General features: G+C 42.0%; 1 protein-coding gene and 1 long non-coding RNA gene across 4 annotated transcripts; one reads left to right on the plus strand and one right to left on the minus strand.

Annotated features, from left to right (window-relative positions):
• Positions 1-9,328: 9,328 nt before the first annotated feature.
• LOC110739770 (uncharacterized protein At1g04910) lies at positions 9,329-11,980 on the minus strand. The gene is made up of 5 exons (XM_021920244.1): positions 11,297-11,980; positions 10,815-10,983; positions 10,339-10,712; positions 9,939-10,197; positions 9,329-9,842 (listed from the first exon to the last, which is right to left on the minus strand). Exons 1-5 carry the CDS (start codon positions 11,941-11,943, stop codon positions 9,609-9,611), a joined length of 1,683 nt encoding a protein of 560 aa, XP_021775936.1. The 5' UTR covers positions 11,944-11,980; the 3' UTR covers positions 9,329-9,608.
• A 1,412-nt stretch (positions 11,981-13,392) lies between these two features.
• On the plus strand, positions 13,393-16,724 carry LOC110739771. 3 transcript variants are annotated; one of them, XR_002514899.1, is made up of 6 exons: positions 13,393-14,427; positions 14,945-15,076; positions 15,169-15,245; positions 15,339-16,011; positions 16,129-16,266; positions 16,347-16,724. It is a non-coding gene; the product is annotated as an uncharacterized LOC110739771 (long non-coding RNA). The 3 variants fall into 3 exon arrangements; XR_002514898.1 differs by having other exon boundaries at positions 15,339-15,989; XR_002514897.1 differs by having other exon boundaries at positions 15,339-16,266.
• Positions 16,725-20,754: the final 4,030 nt, after the last annotated feature.

A 20,754-nucleotide genomic window follows, 5' to 3' on the forward strand; every position in this document is an offset into this window, starting at 1 on the left:
CTCTAATTTCTTCACAGATTCGGTAGGGGCCATCCTAGTTAGGGGTCAACTTCCCCTGCTCATTGGCCCTACCGACTGCTTCCATTTTTCTAAGTACAAAGTCCCCTACTTTCAGGGGCTGCTTGTGCACCCGCCTGTTATAGGCTCTCGTCATTCTCAGACGGTAGATCTCATGGCGCAAGGCTGCATTGCCCCTGCGCTCTGGAAGTTCATCCAATGCTAGTCGCATGGCTTCCCAGTTGGCCTCTTCGTCATAAAGCATGACTCGTAGAGTCAGCTCATAATGCTCTATTGGTAGCACAGCCTCTGTCCCATAGACCATGAGAAACGGGGTTTCACCAGTTGCCCCTTTTTCAGTTGTCCTGATGGCCCACAGAACATGCGGTAGCTCGTCAACCCATAGGCCGCCTGCTTTTTCAATTTTCTTTTTTATGCCATCAGAGATCAACTTGTTGAAGGCCTCTACCTAGCCGTTTTCTTGGGGACGGCCGACTGATGAAAAGCAGTAAGAAATTCCTTGGTCTCCTAACCAATTTGTGAGAGTAGGCGTCTCAAATTGAGGCCCGTTGTCAAAGACCATTGTCATGGGAATCCCATACCGAGTGATGACATTCTCCAAATGAAGGAGATGACATCTTTGGTCTTGATGCCTTTGACTGCCTTAGCCTATACCCACTTGGTGAAGTAGTCGACTGCTACCAGTATATATCTTCGGCCGCCTGTTGCAGGCGTATAGGGACCCAGTATGTCCATGCCCCATTTAGCGAATGGTACTGTACTATGGATAGCCGTCAGATCAGTAGCCGGTCGATGGATGAGCTTGCCAAACCTTTGGCACTTGTCACATATTTTAACCATCTCCATGGCGTCTGCTTCTAGGGTAGGCCAGAAGTAGCCTTGCCGCCTGGCTTTCCTTGCAAGCGTCCTACCGCCTATATGAGAGACGCAGAACCTAGAATGCAAGTCCTCTAGGACCTCTTGGCCCTTTTTTGGGGTAACACATTTCAAGAGAGGTTGTAGATAGCCCTTTTTGAAGAGTTCCCCTTGGTGAATCTCAAAGTTGGATGCACGCTTTTTCATTGCAATCATTTCTGGGTAGGCATCCGGCAGAGTGTCGTCTGTTAAGTATGCTCGGATAGGATCCATCTAGGTGGAGTTGCGATCAAGGACTCCAACAGGATCCTCCTCGATGCTTCTCTTTTCCATTGTTTCCCAAAAGACAGATCTCGGTGCATCGCAGGAGGCGGATGATGCCAGTTTGGAGAGGGCATCCGCCTGGTTATTCTCAGATCTGGGCACTTGATTTAGATTAAATTCTTCAAGTGTCTTGGCCTCTTCTTTCACAGCCTGCAGATACTTTATCATAGCCGGATGTGTGGCTTCATAGTCACCATGGTACTGGCTTACAATCAACTGTGAATCAGAACAGGCGTCTACTTTCTTTGCCCCGGCTGCCTTGCACATGCGGATGCCGGCTAGTAGAGCTTCATATTCGGCCTCATTGTTTGAGGCTTGGAATTTGAAGCGTAATGCGTATTCATACTTGTCCCCTTCAGGGGACTGGCATATGACGCCTTCACCACAGCCGGTCATTTTGGAACTCCCGTCCACATAGACCTTCTAGACTTGGTGTGTATTGTCAGGATCAAGCGGCCTGGTCATTTCAACAATGAAGTCGGCAAGTGCCTAACCCTTCACTGCTTTCCTTTGCTCAAATGTGATTTCCATGCTTTGGATTTCAATCGCCCATTTAATCATCCAGCCGGATGACTCCATGGTTGTAAAGGGCCGCTTGATTGGCTGGTCAGTGTATACTACGACCGAGTGTGCCAGGAAGTAAGGTTTTAGCTTCTTGACTGCCATATAGAGGGCCAGGCCAAATTTCTCAACCATGGGGTACCGTAACTCAGCATTTTTCAATACATGGTTGATGAAATAGACAGGGATCTGGCAGCCGTCCCTTTCAGCAAGGAGAACGACACTGATCGCATGATCAGAGACGGCCAGATACATGTACAATGCTTCCTCGGCCAGAGGGCTGACTAGCCTTGGCAAAGAGTGCAAATGTTCTTTCAACTTTTGGAAGGCCGCCTATGCATCCGGCCCCCATTCGAACATGGCCTTCTTTTTTATTGCCTGGAAGAAATAGAGGCATTTGTCGCCCGACCGGCTGACAAATCTTCCCAAGGCCGCCAGGCAACCTGTTAATTTCTGAACTTCCTTAACAGTGCGGGGCGACTGCATGTCTATAACCGCCTGTATTTTTTCAGGGTTCGCCTCTATCCCTCTCTGGTCAATCAGAAATCCGAGAAACTTTCCAGACTCAACACCAAAAACACATTTTTTAGGATTTAACATGACATGGTGCCGCCTGAGTGTGGAGAATGTTTCTCGGAGGTCTGCCAGGTGGTCCGACTGAAGTTTGGACTTAACTATCATATCTTCGATATACGCCTCCACATTTCTTCCAATTTGATTGAAAAAGACGGAGTTAATCATTCTTTGGAAGGTAACAGGCGCATTCTTCAAACCAAACGGCATCACCGTATAACAAAATAGCCCCTGATCAGTGACGAAAGCCGTATTTTCTTGATCCTTTTTCCATAGGGGTATTTGGTGGAAGCCTGAGTAGGCGTCTATAAAACTCATCAAGGCATGGCCGGCTGTAGAGTCGATCAGACTATCAATCTTCGGGAGAGGATAGCTATCTTTTGGACATGCCTTGTTCAAGTCTGTGTAGTCCACACACATGCGCCAAGTTCCATTCGGCTTCTTTACTAGGACAACATTGGCAACCCAGTCCGGAAAGTAGCATTGCCGGATAAAAATAGCTTCTAGAAGCTTTTTAACCTCGGCGGCAACCGCCTGGCTTCTTTCCTCACCATGTTTCATTTTCTTTTGCCTTACCGACTTCTTTTTGGGATCCACAGCGAGTTTGTGTACGGCAAGATCCGGGCTGATGCCTAGCATCTCGTCTACTTCAAAAGCAAAGATGTCTTTGAAGTCCTTCAAGAGTTGGTGCAAATTTGCACCAAGTTCAGCAAAAGCAGTCGTCCCAACCTTAACGATTCGGTCAGGACGAGAATCATCTAGGATAATATCCATGTGTTCTCCAGCCGGCTGAGGACGAAGTTCATCCGGCCTCTGACCGGGCAGTGACTGCTATTTATCTTTTTTCTCGGCCACCTGATGACTGACCTTCCTCTTTTTGCCGGCTGCTACTGCAGCAGGCGCTGCCTCTTCACTAGGGCCGACGGCCGCAGTGGTCTTGACATCAGAGAGATAGCACTCCCTCGCCATTTTTTGGTCTCCCTGTAGGGAGCCGACTGTTCCGTCATCCCTCTCAAACTTGAGAAGCATAAGAGATGGAATGATTACAGCCTTAGATTGATTAAGGGTAAGACGCCCCCAGATCATGTTATAGGCCGTCAGTTCTTCAACAACTAAGAACCGGACCACCATGTGTCGTCCCTTTCCCTTTTCGCCCACGCGGACGGGTAGATCTATCCGACCGACCGGATGTACTACACCACCCCCAAATCCCACTAAGGGATGAGAGACCTGGTGCATACTTTCAGATTTTTAACTGAGCTTGGTCAGGCACTTGAGACTGATGAGATCCTAAGAACTCCTAGTATCAATAAGAATGCGGCCGACTCTTTGGTTGGCCACTTTGCATTCGATGACCACGGGGTCATCATGCGGTCTTTTGACCAGTCCTCGGTCCTCTTCAGTAATTATGACTTCGGGGAAGGAGTCCTTGGACGCCTGTCCCTCGTCTACTGAATTAATGTCGAGGCCTCGGATGTAGTCCTTGTAACCTCGAATGGTCGGGCCACCTCCAGCGAAACCACCTGCTATAGTATAGATCGGAGTTTCATCCGTATCCGAACTATTAGTAGAGTTGGGCTTCTTTTTAGGAGGCTCCCTAGAGTTTGTTTGTAGGGTAACCTTTGACCTCAGCACATAAGACTTTAGCACCCCTTTATCAGCCAATCGGTCCAACAAACGCTTGAGACTATATCATTCATTGGTGTCATGACCAATATCCTTATGAAAGTGGCAGTATTTATTCCGGTTCCGATTTTTCGCAGAACCCTTGATAGGAGTCGACTTCTCAATGGAGACCCGATCCTTTATCTCCATGAGGATGGAGTAGCAGTCCTTAATATATTCGTACTTTGGGAAGTACGTCTTCCCTTCTTTCTTCTTCTTCTGGGATGGCTGTTCCGAAGGCCCGGCCACCCAGACTTGTTTTCTTTTCAGTTCTTCTTTTTTAGCCGGCTGTTGAGGCCAACTCTCTTTCTTATCGGACCTCTTTGAGTCCGACTGCTTTCTGACATTACAGAGCTCGGTCGCCTATATATAGGTAGGGGTGTACACCGGTCCAAAACCTGACCAGACCTGTTTGGACCGGGGACCTGAATTGGGTAATTATGAGGACCGGGGACCGGACCTGAATTAACAGGTCCGGTTCCGGGCCAGACTTGAAAAATCAGGTCCGGTCCGGGTTTGGACCTGAATGGACCTGTTTTGTGTCTTTTTCGTTTTTTTTTTAATACAAAACCTGTTGGACCTGCATATGGACCTGCATATGGACCTGTTTTGTGATTTTTAGACCTGTTGCATAATTTAATAATTACATACAAACCAAAATTATCAATTACAAAACTACATAAAGTCTATAAAGTCCCGATTCTCAAACACCAAAAATACAAATAAGTCCACCGAAAATACAAATAAGTCCACGAAAACTCAGTTTCAATTTTTCAGAGTTTGGTTTTCTTCTTCTTTTTTTTTTTTTTTTTTTAATTACGATTTTCCCGGGTTTCAGGTCCGTACCTGAAAACCCCGGGTTTGGACCGGGTCCGGACCGGGACCGAGAACCTGGATTTTTAAGAACCGGGACCGGACCTGAATCAACAGGTCCGGGTCAGGTCCGGTCCGGTTCAGGTCGGTTCAGGTCCGGTTTCAGGTCCGGGCCAATTTTTGTACACCCCTATATATAGGCGTCCACCTCCATTAATGTCTCTTGAAGGGTAGCAACCCTCTTCCTGACGAGGCCGAACTTGAAGGCCGACCCGTCCTTCAGACCCTTAAAAAAGTCTGTGTAGGCTACCCCATCAGACAGCCCTTGAATCTGAATTCTCATCAGATTGAAGCGCCTGATATACGAGCGCAACCCTTCCTTCTCTCCCTGCTGTATGGTGCCCAGATCAAGGCTTGTTTTCTTAGCTGGGATGTTCATCGAGAAGTTGGACGCAAACTGGTAAGCAAGCGTCCTAAAATTATTGATGCATCCGGCTGGCAAGTTGCCGAACCACTGCTGGGCGACGCCCTTGAATGTGGCCGGGAAGCATATGCACCAAGTGGCGTCGTCCAACCCTTGTAAATACATAAGGTTGGTGTAAGCCATTAGGTGGTCCTCAGGATTGGTGGTACCGTCGTAAGTGCCAACCAATACATTTTTTACCTTGTCCGGCTGTGCGGCCTCTGTTATTTCTTTGGAGAAAGCCGTAGGCTGTTCCCTAAGCTTCCAGTCTAGTGGTTGGACTGTAGGTGCCGCCTGTCCCCTTAAAAGGGTAGGTGCACGTAAAATTCTCCATCCGGCCCGTATGGCTACCGAGGCACATACGGGGCCGTCTGGTACATTTGAGGAGTGGACTGGGCGGACGTGCCGCTTGTCTGACCCCCCTGGGGTAGATTGGAATACCTCGTTGAGGTATTCTGAAAACTATCATTAAAGTTTTCCGTGGAGGCCGACTCTGATAGTTGCATATTCCTCTTTTGCTAGATTATCATCTGAGCATCGGAATATGTTTTCTTGGAACCATCCGGCTGAATATGTCGGATAGCTTTTCTGTTTCCTGGCGCAGGAATTTGAAGTCCGCCCAAGATTGTCGAGGGCTTAGGCCCTACCCTTGGCTTAGGGTAAGGAGTGGGCTCTCGGTCCTTGACCGACTTGCTTCTCCCAGAATGGGAGGACTTTTTGGCCGACTGCTCCTTGGCAGGAAAAGCCGTCCGTTCAGCAATGAGATCCTTAATCTCCCCTTTGAAACTTGTCATGAGACTCATGAGCTCATTCCTGGTAATAGGGGTGGATCCCTCAGCCTCCTGGGGAACAGTCAGCGGACCGGCTGTTTCACTAGGCCCGACCTGGCCGACGGTCCGCTCCCTCCTTTCAGTGGGGCGGACGCGCCGGGTCCTTAGGGTCCCGTTAGGTGCCGTGTGAGTGACAACTTAAAAATCATCATCTGTGTCCTGGTCTGAGGTGACCAGGACGTCGGCCAAGGGCCGCTTCTCACTTAGACTCGGTACAGGTTCTTGTGAAGCCATCTTAAATGTACTTTCCCCACAGACGGCGCCAAATGTTTCGGGGTTATTTGATGTCCTGCGAGAGAATTACAAATCCAAGACTAACCTTTGGATGCCTGTACCTGCAAAATAACGGAGACTCCTATTAATGGGAGCTCCGCCTCCAACGGTCAAGTTAGAACGTGTTTGAGGAGTTAAATGCGGAAAGTAAAGAGTCTCCCTTGGGCTTCAAGAGAGGATCTGCAATGTATAATTGCTCAGTTTCGGATGTCAGGTGACTGACTTGTTCTCTGCTTTGAGAGTAAATGTGTTTGGAAATTTGTGAATCCCTTTTTCCTTCGAAGGAAGCACCTTATTTATAGTCTCGAAAACTGTACCCAATACTAGGTTTCTAAGAAACCTAGGTCTGATTGGGCTTGCCTGGGAAGTTGGGCCGCTGCAGGCTGCTTTTCCTGACAGGCTTTTCTGTCTGTTATGTGTCGTGGCCTGATAGGTCCACTTACGACCTCTTACGAGGTGACATGTGGCAGACTCAGATTGGTCCACGTGGAAACACCTTATTGGTCCACGTGGCGGGAGAAAATCCCCTAATTAAAAGGAATTATCATCATCATCATCATAATTATATAAAAAGAACCACCACCCTACCACCACCATCCTGCCACCATTTTCTCTCCCCTTCCCCTACACACAGCTCCCCTCCCTTAGCCTAGAAACCGGCCTGCCAGTGTCCAGTTCACCCGCCGCTGGCCGACCTACCCTCTGTTACCCCGACCAGGATGAAAATCCCACACACCCTACCCTTCTACAGCCCCGATTCCACCCCTTCCCAACCACAACAGCCAACCTCCACCACGAACACCAGCATACCGCAACCAAAGTCCTATAAACTCCCACAAACCGCAGCCAACGAACCGCAACAAACCCTCTCCTTCACGAACAACAGTGAACAACAGCCTTGTTGGCGTTCCCGATCCTTGCACCAACAGCGAAAAGCCCCGCCGCATCACCAATAACAGCAACGAAAAGCCCCGCCACCAATCACCACCTGAAAAAATTCAATCAATTCCTCTTTCTAATCAAAATCGTTCCTAAAACAATCAAAATTTTAAATCAAACAAAAAAAAAATCTTAAATTAAACTTCAAAATCACCAAAAAAATCAAACACAATTTTTGGTTAAGGTTTGGTTCGCTGGCTGGGGTGGCGCGACGGGGGAAGGGGAAAAGGGAGAGGGAGGGTCGGCCGACGGTGGGAAAGCTGGGCGCCGACCGATCGGTGCTGGGGAGGGCTGGTGTGGGGGTGGGGGAGAAAGAAGGTGGCTGCGTGGTGGGAAAAGTGGTGGCTGAGCTTTTTTAATTTTTTTTAATTTGTTAAAAAATAATCACTATTAATGACTTAATTGAAGTTAATTAAATGTTAAACAATATTATCAAATATTAAAAATCTATAATTATTTATTTTCTTAAAAAACTTTAATATTTAAACTAATTGCATGAAGACGATTACAAGTTTAACCGGTTACAAGTTTTTTGTCTGATTTAAAATTGAGACCTCCAATGGTTGTAATATTCATGTATAATCCAAAGGTTGTATTATTTAAAAAGAATGACCAAAGGTTGTATTATTATTTGCTATTTTTTCCTACTTTTATTTATAGTTTATCGTTAAAACTGGCTTTGATATGTGTTTGTATCTAAAATGGGTCTTGGTCGGCTTATTCCTTTAAATAGTAGCTAGGGAGGAGATGAGTTTTTGTGACTTATTTTATCTGATCTTATAGAAACCTTATAGATTAATAAGAAATGGAAAAGGTGGAAGAAATTGCAATTAGACAATTATCTAAGATTAGTCGGTGTTTTTTCTGTGTGGATGGCCACACCGTGTAGTCGGGGTTACTTGTAGGAGTTATTTATTCAAGGGTTACTCAATCAGTCAGGAGTTACTTATTCAGGGATTACTCAGTCGGTCAGGGGTGACCTATAGGGGTTACTTATTCATGGGTTACTCAGTTGGTCAGGGGTTAGTTATAGGAGTTACTTATTTAGGGGTTACTCAGTCGGTTAGGGGTTTACTTATATGATTATTTATGCAGGGGTAACTTATAAGTAACCCCAGAATAAGTAATCCCTATAAGTAACCCCGACCATACGGTGTGGCCAGCCACATATAAAAATTTGTGATTAGTTTAACTAAAGGAGCATTAGCATTTTTTTAGTAAGAAACATCAAATTGAATATGCAAAACTTTTGGTTATCATAATTAACAGCATTACAATAGAAGGTTTTCTGGTTAAATTGTCCCAATAACCTTTGCCAAATTTACCAACACCACTTTGATTAATATAAATAATATTGAAGGTACTTGTTAAAATCACCTCAACGTATAAAATCTTTTTATGGTAGTCATCTTAAAATGACTACATTATACTAGTTTTTTTTATTGGTTAATTTTTATTTAATTTTTATGTCAAAATTTATTATAAATGAATTTTTTTATTTTTAATTTTTATTTTTTCATAATTAATTTATGAATAATTTTTTAATTTCAATAATAATAAAAACTTAATATTATAAATTAATTAGGAAAATGATAAAAAAGAAATTTCATAATTAATAAATCTATTTAAACAAATTAGATAAATGATTTATAGTTAATTTTGACATTAAAAAGTAATTTAAAATCAGCCAATAAAAAATTAGTATAATGGTAGTCATTTTAAAGAAAACTACCACATAATCATCCCCAATGTATAATAATATATTTTTGTAATTTATGGTTCTTTGTAATCATAAATATAATAATTCGAAGTTACGCATTGACATGTATATCTGTCAAATTGGGGCACTTTAAAAGTGAAAAGAAAAGAAAAGAAAAAAAAAGGGTATTTGAGTAGTGCAGTTGTCTACTGGAATTGATAACCAAACAATTTAATGCTGTCAAAAGTGGTTTATGTCCTTAAGTCCTTACATTTGTTAGCAGAAAGTAGAAACTAAACAAATTTCTTCAATTGAAAAAAAAAAACATACTTGTATATGTACAAGTTTTTGGCTGATACATGTACAGGTTTTTGGGCTTGATATGAGAAAGCCCAATAGAAATAACATCAGCAAACTATACCACAGTCCAAAGCATGTATCTCTGGCTCTTTACATCATGCTCATGCTATATGCTATATGCTATTATCCTTTACATTTTCTACACTATAGAAGTAAACAAAGTTATATCAAAACTGGATATTACACTATTATGCTAGGTTCAGCTTTGAGCTACTGCATGCTTTGTTTCTCCTGGTTAGGATGAAGCAGAATGGTGTTTACACATACATTCTGGAACAGGATAAGCGATCACATCTCTGTCCCTTTTTCCGGTCCTAGACTCTGGCTGCCCTTGAGACTTCTCATGCAATTTCCTTATGATAGCCCCAAATTCAGCATCTGACATCGACTCATAGGTCTCAAAGAATGGAAGCATCATTCTTTTGTTAGGCTTTATGTATTTGCGGTGGCCTGAGTAGGCCCTGTGACCCTTCATACATGTTACAATAGCTGAAAGTCAGTCTCATACGCGTCTGTCTCATTATGTTACAACAGGGAAGTAGGTTTAACAGTTACTGATTTTTACCTGCATTGCTCGGCCCATGTTACCCCCATGGGATGGCAAGAAGACATCGCTGCTAAGGGATACAATGTAGTCTATTGCTGCTAAAGCTGATGATCTGTTGGCAAATGGTAACAGCTCCCCCTCCCTAGCTAAACTCTCTTTGGTTACCACATTTGGAAACTCTTGAACAAGTGGTTTTAGAGCCTCTGAACCACCATATGGCTTACCTCCGGCTACATACACTCTTGCATCTTTCGGCGCCCCTAGCCCCTTAAGAAGCCTGCCTCAGCACGCGCCAAATAGGAAAACAATCAGTTCATATATGATGTATCATTAAGTCTAGCTTATCAGGAGTACCACAAATTCTACAATCTATAATTTCAACATAAACACAAATATACTATGCAGGATGCTTATATACCTGGCTACTTCATAGGCCCTTAGGGGGCACAGGCCAGCAAGGCGACGTTGAGGATAGCTCATGTTCAGTCTTCCAGTAAGGTACTCAGGCTTCATGCTCCTCTCTTCACTGATCTGTGCATCATAATCAGCGCCAAGTCCAGTTTGGCAACCAGTTCTAATCCAAACATCCTTCTCTAGCCTCAGATGGATGGCAATGTAAGGGCCTTCAATCCACATTCGTCTGGCTAATCTATTGCCTAGCTCCCTAATTGGAGCTGCAAAGCGCAAGGCATGGAACGCAACCTTGCACCGCAACTTTTGTAGATCCGAGGGCAGATTCTTGGAGAGCTTAGAATCCAACCCTTTTAGAACTAGTATGCCCTCGTCATTTAGCTGAAAGGCAAAGACACATCCAAGTATATATGGTCATTTTCTGTTTCCTAAGCCCGAAAATGATTAGAAATCTTAAAAGCTTTCATGTTTTTTCAGATAAACCTGTTTTGAAAAGCGAGTACGGATCCAAAGTGGGGATACATCAAAGGGTATTTGGGTCTCAACCGACTGCCTTGTGACCAAGTGTCTGTAAGGAAGTGTAGATACAACGCGCACATCTGCTTGTAATGTATTCTTGAAGTGTTCTACATCAAAAATGTCTGAAAATTCACTGCAATGAAGAAAGATATATCCAAGAAAGTAAAAATTAATAGATTAAATGACAATTTGGACTCATATTATACAGTTTTCCATGCAAAAATTACATGTAAACAAATAAACAATAGTCAATAATTTTACCAAACTAAAGGGTAACTACATTTGATTGAAAAACCCAAACTAATCAAAATTTTGGGACAATTTATGAATCGAATTCAGAAATTTCACAAACCCATTTCATAATTTTAAAGCATAAACTCCAAATTTAATTAACAGTTCTTAAATTATCCAAAAAATTGAAGTAATTGAATCGAAAATAACGGTACCTTTCATCGCCCCAAATCAAATTGACCTTCAAAAAAGGGACAACAAGAGCAGCTTTAAGAATCCGAGCAATAACAACAGCATCAACAATCTGATTCCTCTGTTGATTCAAACCACCAGAAGCAACCACCACCAGAAACTTCCTCTTCTCACTAGCAATTACCGGCGATTCTCTCCGATACCCGAGGCCGAAATCCAAGCAAGGCTTAAACCCTTCACCATCAGGCTGCTTCCAAAACTGATTCTCTTCGACACTCGACAAAACCCCATGTGCAGGAAGAGGGACCATTTCACTTACAGACAGTCTCGGCTTTTTACTGTCTTCATTGTAGTCGGTAAATAGAGAAGCAAGAAGCACACGAGACGAAACCGAAGACGAAGATAGGGGGTTTACAGGGGAGCAAACAGAACAGAGGTTGGAGGTTTGAGAGAGGTTAATGGTGGAACTGAGGATTACGATGAGAGAGAAAGCGAATAAAGAGAAGATTGATATGAAGAGAAGAGAGAAAGAGGTTGAAGGTAAGAGGATTTTCTTGGATTTCTGGGATTTTTTGGGAGATGAAAGAAGAGATGAAAATGGTGTGAGAGAAAGTAGGTGTAAAAATGGAGATGGGTTTGGATTCGAATTCAAGATTCTTGCTCTCGCCATTGAAATTGAGTTGAAGCTTTTCTGGATTTTCTGGGTTTTTTTGGGGTTGAAAAAATTGAGATTATTGTTATTCTTGAAATGGGAGCACTAAGAAAGTGGTTATGTCTGTTAGTAACAACTTTATTGGCGGGAAAAATGAAAGTGTTGGTTTTTTTTTTTTTTTTTTTTTTTTTTTTTTTTTTTTTTTTTTTTGTGTCTAAAAGAAACGACAAGGTAGATATATTTGAGTTTTTATATAATGGAAGAAATTATCAATGATTATCCATACAAAGATTGCCTACTCATAAAAATAGCGTGTGCCGTGTAGGGTTTATGCTAGTAACTTTTTTATTAAGGGGATTTTAACAAATAATAGTATTAGCACGATAATGGTTTTGGAAACTACTCAATTTAAGGTGGTGTTGAATTCACCTTATAATTATTTATTTTAAATCATAAACAAATTAGTTCTAATCATACTTTATCGTTATTGTGGTTTTTTATCGCTTAATTTCTTTTACTTTTTTTGAAGCAAAGTCCCAAAGAAAGATTAAGTATCAATTACATTATACTAAAGGCGAAGTTTATTGAAACACTTGGCAACATAATATAAAAAGTTTTTCCTCCAAAAGTACTTACCTTAAAAAAAAAAGGGTTTTTCTACATTATGACCCTGTTTTTTCGCTTTTTCTACGTTGTGACATGTCTTTTTTGATTTTCTACGCTGTAACCCTAAATTACCAAACGTTTCTACGTTGTGACCCTGCCGTTAAGTTGACGTTAGTGTCTTCCGTTAAGTCAAATTAACCCTAACGATGTTAGGCTGTTAGGCTGCCTCCCTCCTTTCTTCTTCTTCCTCTTCAAGCTTCAACAATGGAGATGGACTCGGGGACTGACTCAGTGAGTTCAACACCCCCTGCCGCCGCTCCTTACCACCATCACCACCAACGAAGTCTCACCTTCCTCCGCTGTTGCTGCCACCACAACTCACCACCACCAAGCGAACCCACACACACCAAATCGCCACCAATCGCACCAAATCGCCACCACCGCACCAAATAGCACAACCTTCTAATTCTCTCTCTTTAATAATCACGTGCGAAGCTCGTGATTCGGTTCGAATTATACCCAGGTTTGCGCGCCCGATGCTGCTATTACTGGTCGCTGGCATGAGTGGAGGCTGGATCGCCGAATTGGATGGGGTTTCATGGGCAAGGCCGCATCGTGTGGGGTGGCTAAGGGTTTTGCGGGCAGGGGAAGGGTTGAGGGAAAGGAGGGGGGCCGGTTTCAGTGGTGTGGGGAGGGAGGGGGCGCCGGTTTCGGCGGTGTGGGAAGGGAGGAGGTCCATTTAAGGGGGTTGCGTTGGGGAGGGAAACGGTACTTTGGCGGATTTGTGAAGGGTGATGGCGGTTTTCGAGGTGGGTTTAGGGTGGGGGAGCCGATTTCCGGTGTTAGAGGTGGTTTGGCGGCGAAAATAGATGGCTGGTGGTTGGTTGGTTCTGGGGTAATCAAGGGAGAAGGCCACCGTTGGTGGCTGGTGGCTGGTGTGGTTTAGGAATGTTTTTTTTTTTCTTTTCATTTTCTTAATAAATAATAATAATAATGATAATATTATTATTATTTATTATTATTTCGATTTATTATTTATTGATTGTAAAGTGGTTAGATTAGTTAACTGTGTTAGTAAGGTTTTAACAAGGATTTTATTTAACTTTTTTAAAAAAAAATTAAAACAAATGTCACCCATAACGTTTTGACAAGTGGCACATTAATTTGACTTAACGGAAGACACTAACGTCAACTTAACGGCAGGGTCACAACGTAGAAACGTTTGATAATTTAGGGGTTACAGCGTAGAAAATCAAAAAAGGCATGTCACAACGTAGAAAAAGCGAAAAAATAGGGTCATAATGTAGAAAAACCCAAAAAAAAAAAACTTATTTTTACATAAAAACAAGATTTGTATCAAAATTACGACTTTTACTTTGTACAAAATCTAAAATAAACTTCTTTAAATATTAAATTGGCAAATTGCGTATTATAACTGTAAGATATTTAATTATTTTCGTTCACATAAATTTCACACTTTTTAATACGTAGTCTATTTATTATATTTTATATCAATTTATTTTGGCGAATTCCTCGTTTCTCATAATGATTAACCAGTTTTCGTTTCTCATAGGGGCAATCTCATCATTTTACCCAGTTTTACACATTACATGGATTCTGACGTGTAATACTTCATGGCCACCTGTAACACTTGGGTTAAACAAATTATTTGACGGAGTTAAATTCCACTTTTATGGAATTACTCTCCTTTTGTCTGAATATTGGTAGAAGAGGGAATTTAAAAAAGGAATTAAAACAAAAGAATTTAGGTTTGAACTGAGCTGCTGTTCGAGTTGGAATTGCTGACTGTTCGAGTTGCCGGCTGGTTGTTCGACGACGACGGTGGAATCCACGACTGTGACGAAGGAAATTCCTTTTTTTGAACAAGTGACGAAGGTAATTCTTTTTTTCGAACAAGTATTTTAGATTTTAATTGATGGTTTATTTGTAGTACCCGTATTTATTTAATGAAATTAGGAATTGTTCGATTTTCATTTTCTTCAATATGAAATTGAATTGAAATCGAATTGAATTTGTGGAATAAATTCATGGATATATCCTTAAGTTTGTTGATATAATTTTTGGTTCAATTTTGGATTGTTTGTTTCTTTGTGCCCCAATATAAATGTTCAATTGACTTGGATTCAGGAATAGTAATTCGAATAATTAATTGAAATCCCAATAATTACTGGAATTGGTACTGTTGTTGTGTAATCAGGTCATCTTGAGGAATCCTCATTTGCGATTGTTGTTGAATAGTACTAGTATTAAATCATACAATTCATTGCAATGATGTATAGGATACTGTAAATGTCTGAAGGAAAGTGTAAGCGTAGAAGAACATGTTGTGAGAAAAATGTGGTGAGCACCATTTGTCATTTTAGATTATTAATGGTCTGCTTGAACTGTGTAGGTTGGCTCACAGGCTGGTTATATGTTAGATTATTAATGGTCTGTGGTTTTGTTATGATGTTGTTCTATGGGATTGCATGAAGCATCCAACGCAAAGGAGAAAACTATAACCTTGTACCCTGGTATATTTAAGGTAGTAATGTCTTTGTCAAATGAATATTGAACACAGTAGTGCTAATTACAAAGTATTGCTAATGTTGTGGATTTATGTACTTGCTTTATTAGGATGATAGTTTAAGTTATGGGGAGTTGTCAAAGCTAGATCAGAGGTCTGGAAGGAGCATTCGAAGGGTAGCATAAGGGTAAGACTTGTAATGTTTTATTTTACCAAGTGTTGAAAGTTGAAAGGTATTGTTTTGTTGGCATGTGTATTTATCATTATTTTAATATTACAGCCTCCAAACATGAGTTGCCGGATTACGTCATTTGGGCGGATTTTTCAGAAATTTGATGATAGGAGGAAACGTTGGGTGTATGAGATGTGTTTTGGTGGTCTATTACATCTTTCAGTTGATATGCAATTATCAAGGAAGTTGGCGTATTAGGTGATGACTCGTATAGATCCGATTAGTAAAATGTTCATAACCCCAGATGGTGGTGAGTTTAGGTTTCCTAAGAAACAAGTACATTGGGTTTTAGGGATTCCAATGGGTTCAAAGAGTGTTCCTTCCACTAAAACCATGAGTCATGAGGATCGTGAAAAGGTTCAGAGAAATTTGTTGAAGTATGGGAAGTCATGGGAGTCCACTAGACAATGTGGTCGTGTGTACACGTAGGTGGGGATACCATTGAATTCTGAAATGATGGATTGCTTAGAGGGTCACTTTGATCCTAAACAGGAAGAAGAATTCAAGACGCTTTTTTTGATTGCTCTGGAGATATTGTTGTGCCCTACACAGTCACCCCGGCTTGCGGCTGATCTGTTACCTGCCATAAGCTGTGCTATGGAGGCAGTTGAATATGTTCTTTAGTGTTGTCTAAATTCATGGGGAGTGTTTCTAGATTTGCCCGACGGTTTAATGCTCATGGGTTTGTGAGTGGATATGGTGGGTGTGCTATATTTGCGTTGTACGTCAATTACAATTTACTTTTTGAATATTCATTTCAATATCATTTGATTTAACTCATTTGCTCTTAATGTTTGGTACACAACCTTTTTTATTTTTTTTTTGGTAATTTATGCAGATTTTTTACTTGGACCGTTTGGCTAGGGATCCTGTTGAATGGGAGGTTTTCCCTAGACTTAAGGTATGAAATATGCAGGAGATTAGAACGGCATCGAAGTCGGAGAAATTATTGACTGGGGACTATGGGAGGTTAGGGGTAAGGATAATATAACTTCATATGTTTAATTTGTTTATTTCTTTATGAACTGATATGACACTGATACAACATTGTTCTAGGTATTGGACGTTGCTTATGGTAAACATCACCCAATGGAGGCACGGGACAGTGTTGCACCCAAGGATGACTTCAATGTAAGTGTTACAAATGCAACCTATTGTGATTGTTGTGAGACTTGTGATGATTTCCATGGTAGCATTATGTTATTCTCTTGTTGCAAAGATGGTAGCAGGGGCTGGTTTCTCCAAGTCCAAGGTTAGGGAAAGGAGGGGGCGGACCTTGAAGTCAAAACAAAATTGACCCAATTAGTGTTAGGATTTGAGTAATACCTAAACACTTTAGTTGTATTATCATTGAATTATGTGATATTTAACTATTAAGTGTTGTATAATTCTTGAAAACCATTTTTCTTGTAATGATTATCTTCTGATAAGTTATGTTCTGATGAGCATGTTTAAGTTAAGTGATTTACATTCCATTTACATTTGATCCTTTTGAAATTGTTTTGTCTTTCTGATTTTTATGAATAATATGGATTATTGGACCATGTAGTGTTTAAATTAAATCAGGCCCAGGCTCTACAGCGTTGAATATGTTTTCCAATTTTTTTGGATCATGAATATGTTTTCCATGATCTTTTGATATTGTTTCTATATTTGTGGATTCTAGATCATGGACCTTTCAAATAAAATTAGGCCTAGGAAACATTTCATTGAACATGTTATCCTTAAGGGACTGATTCAATTCCATCCAATTCCATTTAAGGGACTGATCTAATTCCATTATATTTCAGCATAAACAATGTGAATGTATATAAGGGACTAATCTAATTCATTTTACACAACTACGAGAATTAATATACAATTAAGTAATCCACACAATAACAATAATAGTAATTAACACTTAAAAATTACTAACAATCACATCAACTGACCATTTCATTATTCAACCAAATATATTACAGGAAGAGGTTGATATTGTTGCCCAGATCACCTGGGACTTTGAAAGAAGTCCTAAAAAAGACGGGTAGAAGCACCTACTAAATTGACTCAAATGGCCTTCTAGAATATGACACAAATGGCCTTCAAGAGTATCAAACTAATGGCAGATTTAAGATTGATTTAATTAGTGACTTCACTTGTCAACTTAACAAATAACATTACAAGTCAATGACAAGGACAAAAACAACTCCCCCTTCGACGACTTCACTAGATGTTTGTTAAGCAAAACACCTCGTGGCCATTCCTAATACCGACATCACGGGTTGTCTGACATGGGAGAACATTCCTATTCTCATGCTTCATTTGTATAATCTCCTGATTGACGTCAACTTCATCACTCCAAAACTTAAACAACACTTTCTAATACGCATCAACCGGTATGATCACCTCCTTCTTTAGTGGACGAAAGCATAGCTCACAGAACTAAGACATCGCAGTCGCAGTAAAAAAACTCCTGGATGCGGGTTTCATCGAACCCTGTCCATACCCAAAATGGTTGGCCGATGTGGTGATGGTTCAGAAGGCAAATGACACCTAGAGAATGTGCGTTGAATTCACGGACCTAAATAGGGCTTAACTAAAGGACTTTTATCCCTTGTCGAGGATCGATCAGTTAGTCGACTCAACAAGTGGGCATACCCTGCTTAGCTTCATGGACGCATTCTTGGGGTATCATCAGATCTTCATGCATCTCGACGACCGAGCAAAAACGACCTTCATTACAAGCGCCGGGGTGTATAATTATAAAATGATGCCCTTCGGATTTAAAAATGGGGGCAACATATTAAAGGCTGGTTGATCAAGTCTTCGCCGAGCATAAAGGCCGTAACATGGAAGACGATTCGATCATCAAAAAGCAAAAAGGACAAAGACCATGTCACGGACCTGGCCGAAACCTTCACCACCCTCAAAAAGCATCAAATGAAGCTGAATCCGAAGAAGTGTGTCTTCGGCGTGAAGTTAGGCAAGTTCCTCGGCTTCATGGTCAGCAAAAGGGGGATTGATGCCAATCTCGCCAAAGTGCAAGCAGCACTTGATCTTCCCAAACCAAGAACAAAGAGGGACGTCAGCGCGTTACCGGGAGAATGGCTACCTTGTCTAGCTTCATCTCTAGAGCCTCGGACAAAGGGTTACCCTTCTTCAAGGCGCTAAAACTTGCTACCCTCTACTCGAAAAAGTTCCGCGATTTTGCTGAGGGAAGAAGAAAAAGTTCAGCAGCCGATCTACTTCGTCAGTCACACTCTGATGGATGCCGAGATTCGCTACCTCCTACTCGAAAAAGTTGCATATGCAGTAGTGGTAGCCGCTCGGAAGCTGAGGCCCTATTTTGATTGCCATCAAATTGTGGATTTAACTAATCGGCCGCTAGAAAAAGTACTCAGAAAAGTTGAGAAATCTAGTAGGCTCGCAAAGTGGGCCTTCGAGCTCACTGAGTTCAACATCAGCTACCAGTCGAGAGCAGCCATCAAGGCTCAGGCCTTGGCGGATTTCCTGGCTGAGTGTTCTTATCAAAAGACACTAGACGAGGAAAAGAAAGTATGGACTATTTTCACGGATGGATCCTCCACCGTAAATGGTTCGGGGGCAGGGGTAGTCATAACCTCGCCCGAAGGCATGTCCTTTGAATATGCACTGTAATTCTCATTCATAGCTTCAAATAATGAAGCCGAATATGAAGCAGTAATCGCAGGCTTGGAGTTATGCATAACATTTGAAGCCGAGCATGTCTGTTTAAAGACAGACTCTTAGCTCGTCGCAAATCAGATCCGAGGTGAATATGAGGCCAAAGAGCTCTCAATGATAGCTTACCTTGCAAAGATAAAAATAGTTATTGCGAAGTTAAGAACCCTTGAAGTCGAGCTTATCCTAAGGGGTCAGAACGCAAAAGCCGACGCACTCTCCAAACTTGCAAGTTCAACTCTAACTGAGCTGAACCGATTTATATATGTGGAGATGCGCCGAGAAAGAAGTGTGGACCAAGAACCTGAGGTTTGTTGTGTCACACACGAGCCGAGCTGGATGGACCCCATCCTAGCCTATAAGCTTCGGGGAGAAATTCCCAAAGACAGAAACTTGGCCTCCAAACTAAAGAGAATCAGCTCAAGGTTCATCGTCTTCAGAGGAGAGCTACGGAAAAAGTCCTTCTCAGCCCCACTAATAAAGTGTGTGGGACCAACAGATGCTGACTACATCCTTTGGGAGATCCACCTCGGCATCTGTGGAAACCACATCGGGGGAAGGGCTGTAGCCCACAAGGCATTGAGGGCGGGGTATTATTGGCGTACCATGATCCTGGATGCTAAAGAGCTGGTTAGGAAATGCGAAAAATGTCAAAAATTCGCACCGGTTATCCATCAGCTAGCCAGAGATCTTCAACCGATCTTGAACCCGCTTCCATTCGCGCAATGGGGGTTGGATATCTTGGGGCCATTTCCCGATGTTTTCGTACTAGAAAAGATGGCTGATAGTCGGCATTGACTATTTCAGCAAATGGATCGAGGTCGAAGCAGCCTCGAACATCACAGAGCAACTGCCAGGAAATTCATCAGCTGGTAATCACTCGCTTCGGAATTCCGAAGGTCTTATTCTTCGATCACGAGAGGCAATTTGATAATTTGCCGCTAATGTGGTACACTGATCAGTTCGGCATCAAGTTGGCCTATTCAGCAGTGTGTCGTCATCCACAAAGCAATGGTCAGGCCAAAGCTGCAAACAAACAGATTCTTAACGCTCTTAGGAAGAGAGTTGAAGATCAAAAGTCCAAGTGGATAGAGGAGCTTCCAGGAACCTTCTGGTCACTTCGGACAACTAAAAAAGAGGCTATGTGACATTCACCCTTTGAGCTAGTGTAGGATCCAAGGCCGTTCTTCCAGTGGAAATTGGCACAGAAAGTTTGCGGGTAAATCTCTTCTCAGCCGAAGAAAACGAGCAACTCATGAAAGAATCCCTTGACTTTCTAGACGAGGTCAGAGATTCGGCTCGAGACAGAATGGCTGCATACAAGCAAAGAATCAGTAGATTCTACAGCCGAAGAGTCCAAGCAAGACTTCTCAAAATTGGGGACCTTATCCTTCGGAATGCTGCAACTATGCAAAAAGGCCGCATTCATGGGAAACTCTCAACCACTTGGGAGGGCTTCTATGAAATCTATGATGAGATTCAGCCTGAAACATACTAACTTCGGCAGTTGGATGGAACAGAGCTGAAAAATCACTGGAACGCAGATGTACTTAAGAAATATCATGTGTAAGCCCTTCGGGGAAGAACAATCCATGTAAGTGCATCTCTTTGAATTAATGAAAGGCCTTTGAGCCACCATTTCTATCAATTAAGCAAGTTTCTATTTTCTGTCTACGATGTTTTTTGAAAAATTCAAGGTTTCCCTTCGGCGCTGTCCGAAGTATTGCCCTCCAACGGCATAATACTTCAGCAAGCCGTCAAAACTGTCGAGACGAGGATAAATGAT

The sequence above is a fragment of the Chenopodium quinoa genome, unplaced genomic scaffold (assembly GCF_001683475.1).
Source record: "Chenopodium quinoa cultivar QQ74 unplaced genomic scaffold, ASM168347v1, whole genome shotgun sequence".
In the NCBI taxonomy this organism is placed as follows: domain Eukaryota; kingdom Viridiplantae; phylum Streptophyta; class Magnoliopsida; order Caryophyllales; family Amaranthaceae; genus Chenopodium; species Chenopodium quinoa.